This window comes from Salvelinus sp. IW2-2015, linkage group LG18 (assembly GCF_002910315.2).
Source record: "Salvelinus sp. IW2-2015 linkage group LG18, ASM291031v2, whole genome shotgun sequence".
Lineage (NCBI taxonomy): Eukaryota > Metazoa > Chordata > Actinopteri > Salmoniformes > Salmonidae > Salvelinus > Salvelinus sp. IW2-2015.
Window position 1 is genome coordinate 3,627,566 of NC_036858.1, and position 4,307 is coordinate 3,631,872.

At 52.1% G+C, this 4,307-nt stretch overlaps 1 protein-coding gene across 1 annotated transcript in view; it reads right to left on the reverse strand.

The window, feature by feature from the left end:
- Positions 1-1,044: 1,044 nt before the first annotated feature.
- The window catches only part of LOC111977541 (G protein-regulated inducer of neurite outgrowth 2-like), a 12,402-nt gene continuing 9,139 nt past the window's right edge, over positions 1,045-4,307 (reverse strand). The window contains exons 4-5 of the mRNA XM_070448217.1: positions 3,166-4,244; positions 1,045-1,537 (exon numbers count right to left, since the gene is read on the reverse strand). Of these exons, the coding sequence (XP_070304318.1) occupies positions 1,460-1,537; positions 3,166-4,244 (1,157 nt within the window). The 3' untranslated portion in view covers positions 1,045-1,459. The remainder of the gene's footprint in view (positions 1,538-3,165; positions 4,245-4,307) is intronic.

A 4,307-nucleotide genomic window follows, 5' to 3' on the forward strand; every position in this document is an offset into this window, starting at 1 on the left:
AGTTTTACAAGATGAGTCCAGTGTTAGGGAATAAAGATTGGAGTCCAGTGTTAGGCAATAAAGATGGAGTCCAGTGTAGGGCAATACAGATGAGTCCAGTGTTAGGGCATAAAGATGGAGTCCAGTGTTGGGGCAATACAGATGGAGTCCAGTGTTAGGGCAATAAAGATGGAGTTCCATGTTAGGGCAATAAGATGGAGTCCAGTGTTAGGGCAATACAAGATGGAGTCCAGTGTTAGGGCAATAAAGATGAGTCCAGTGTTAGGGCAATACGATGGAGTCCAGTGTTAGGGCAATACAGATGGAGTCCAGTGTTAGGGCATACAGATGGATGCCAGTGTTAGGGCAATACAGATGGAGTCCAGTGTTAGGGCAATACAGATGGAGTCCAGTGTTAGGCAATACAGATGGAGTCCAGTGTTAGGGCAATACAGATGGACTCCAGTGGTTAGGGCAATACAGATGGACTCCAGTGTTAGGGCAATACAGATGGACTCCAGTGTTATGGGCAATAGCAGATTTTGGGGGATCCGTGTTGGGACATAACAGATGGATCCAGTGTTAGGGCAATACAGATGGACTCAGTGTTAGGGCATAAGATGCATGTTAGGCAATCGATGACTCAGTTAGGGTAATAAGAGATGGAGTCAGTGTTGGGGCAATACAGATGGACTCCAGTGTTAGGGCAATACAAGGATTCCAGTGTTGGGGCAATACATGCACTCCAGTGTTAGGGCATACAGATGGATTCCAGTGTTAGGGCAATACAGTGAGTCCATGTTGGGGCAATACAGATGGACTCCAGTGTTAGGGCAATACATATGGACTCCAGTGTTGGGCAATCAGATGGACTCAGTGTTGGGCAATACAGATGGAGTCCAGTGTTGGGGCTATACAGATGGACTCCAGTGTTAGGGCTATACGATGACTCTTTTCCCTTTTAGACTGAACCCCACCACCCCCTGTGTTAGTCCTATACAGTCATCGGTTAGTCTTATAATGGGAGAATGTCCACCTCTGGGTGTGCTTCCAGTGTTAGTCATTGGGGTTTGAGGAGCGAAGGCATCGCTTTAGTGACTCATCACTCCTCCACTCTTCTTTCTGCGCGCCCACTCTCACGGGACGACGACTTACGAGACAGCACCGGTGTCCCCTCCTCCTCTGTACTTCTCCCCTCCTCTCTCCTCTCTTTACCTCTCCTCTCCTCCTTATTTTCCCCTCTGCTTCTCTCTGTACATCTCCTTCTCTCTCTAGCTCTCCTCGCTTTCTATCTCCCCTCTCCCTCTCCTTTAGTGTCAGTCTCAGTCTCTATGCAGCAGTCACCATGGTATTAATCGATAAGGTGGTGACAAGGGTTGCCATTGGGGAAGTTGCCATGAAAGTGGCCTTTCTTTTGTTTGTGACAGGGGTTGACGTGGTAGCGGTTTCCATGGGAGGGGTCTTGGTCTTAGACATGATCTTACCCTTGACTTGGGATTGGTCTTGGAAGTGGTTTCTGCGTTTGTGCTGTCGTCCTGGTCAGGAGTTGTAGGTGTTTCTGGAAGACACAATAAGATAGATTGGAGAAAAAAATTTACATATAGAAACATCACCTGAATAGTCAAGCTACACACACACACCTGTAGGGACGAAACCACGCAGGTTAACACACACGCACTACAACAACACACTGTAGGGAGGAAACCACACAGGGTTAACACACCACACACACAGGCGCACCTACACACACACCCTGTAGGACGGAAACCACGCAGGGTTAACACACCGCACCTAACACACACCACCTGTAGGGACGGAAACCACGCAGGGTTAACACACACACACCTACACACAACACACCTGTAGGGACGGAAACCAGCAGGTTAACACACACACGCACGCACCTACACACACACACACCTGTAGGGACGGAAACCACGAAGGGTTAACACACACACACACGCACCTACACACACACACCTGTAGGGACGGAAACCACGAAGGGTTAACACACACACACACGCACCTACAACACACACACCCTGTAGGGACGAAAACACGCAGGATTAACACACACACAACACATCACACCACCTAACAACACACACACCTTAGGACGGAAACCACGCAGGGTTACACACACAACACAGCAGCTCTACAACACTTAGGCACACCTGTAGGAGGGAACCACGCAGGGTTAACACACACACACCTGTAGGGAGGAACACGCAGGGTTAACACCACACACCTGTAGGATGGAAAACCACGCAGGGTTAACACACACACAACCTGTAGGGACGGAAACCACGCAGGTTAACACACACACACACCTGTAGGGAGAAACACACCAGGGTAACACACACACACTGTAGGGAGGAAACCACGCAGGTGTTACAACACACACACCCTGATGGGACGGAAACCACGCAGGGTTAACACACACACACACCACGCTGTAGGGACGGAAACCACACAGGGTTAACACGACCACACACCTGTAGGGAGAAACCACGCAGGTTAACCACACACACACTGTAGGGACGGAAACCACGCAGGGTTAACACACACAAACCGCACCTACACACACACACCTGTAGGGACGGAAAACCACGCAGGGTTAACACACACACACGCACTGTCACGCTAGACACACACACCTGTAGGGACGGAAACCACGAAGGGTTATACACACACCACACACGCACCTACACACACACACAACCTGTAGGGAGCGGAAAACCACGCAGGTTAACACACACACGACACACACAACACCACGCAGGGTTACACACACACACACCTGTAGGGACGGAAACCACGCAGGGTTAACACACACACGCACCTACAGCACACACACATCGTAGGGAGGAAACCACGCAGGGTTAACCACACACACACCTGTAGGGAGGAAACCCACGCAGGGTTAACACACACACCTGTAGGAGGAAACCCAGCAGTTAACACACACACACCTGTAGGGACGAAACCACGCAGGTTAACACACACACACACACCTGTAAGGGACGGAAACCACACAGGGTTACAACACACACACATGTAGGGAAGGAAACCACGCAGAGTTAACACACACACACCTGTAGGGACGGAAACCACGCAGGGTTAACACACACCAACACAACCTGTAGGGACGGAAACCAGGAAACCACGCAGGGTTAACACACACACCTGTATGGCTGAGCTGAGCACCTCTGGGTCCAGGGAGGCTCCGTAAACATCCCAGGTCAGTCCCTCTTCATTCCACTGCACCTGTTTCATACTACTCCTTTTGCTGTGATCCCTCTCTCCACTCCTCCTCTYCTCCTCCTGTACCCCCACCTTCAGACAGGACCTCCTCCTCCCCATCTCCCCCAGCGGGGGAGAGCTGCTCTCCTCCCACTTCACCTCCTCCTCACTCTCCTCTCCAGGGCTGTCCAGACGGAACATACTGGAAGAAGGCGACATCAGGTTGGAGTGGGAGCCAAGCGATGACCTCAGGTTCAACCTTGACCCCGGAGGGGACCCCAAGATAGACTGTGAACCTAGATAAGAGTTGGAGCCAATGTAGGAGTGGGACCGAGGGGGAGACCCCAGATTACTGTCCGACCCATGATCCTTTATGGAGCTCTGGAAGGACTTTGACTTAAAGTTCAACTTTGACCCAAGAGGTGACCCCGCCTGCACCCCTACCTCAACCAGCTCCCTCTGTGATGTCATCGTCCCCTCCTCCTTGAACCCTGACCCCTGGGGTGATGACGTCATCAAGTTCATGACCCCTGAGTGGGCAGAGTTATAGCAGCAGCGGTGGCAGCCATCCAATCGCGAGTCACTGAGGGAGGAGACTAAAGCCACCGACCTCTGACCTCGGCCAGACGGACAGGTGTGCCTCTGTAACCATGACAACGCCAGGTGAGATGGTGGGCTCGGGAAAAACACCCAAGGGTCCATCTCCACATCTTGCTGCTGTACAGGGCTGCCCAGGCTAACACCCAGGGGATGTGTGTTGTTATTAGGACTGGGACTGGGTTTTGCACTCAGGATAGGGGGCTTCTCTCCATAGCATGTCCCCACACTGGTGCACCCTGGCTGGGGTGGGACCAGCTCATTGCTGCCCCTCTCCACTAGACCTTCCTCACCTTGAGCTCTACAGGAAGGAGAGGGGAAGGGGTAGGGGGAAGAGGGATGCTTGTGGGGGGAACGAGCCTCGTCTGTGTAAGGATTTGGTGTGCATCCTTTATGTGTCAGGGATGAGGCTAGGGGTGAGGTTACTGGTAGGGGTGAGGGTAGGGGTGAGGTTACAGGTAGGGGTGAGGTTACAGGTAGGGGTGAGG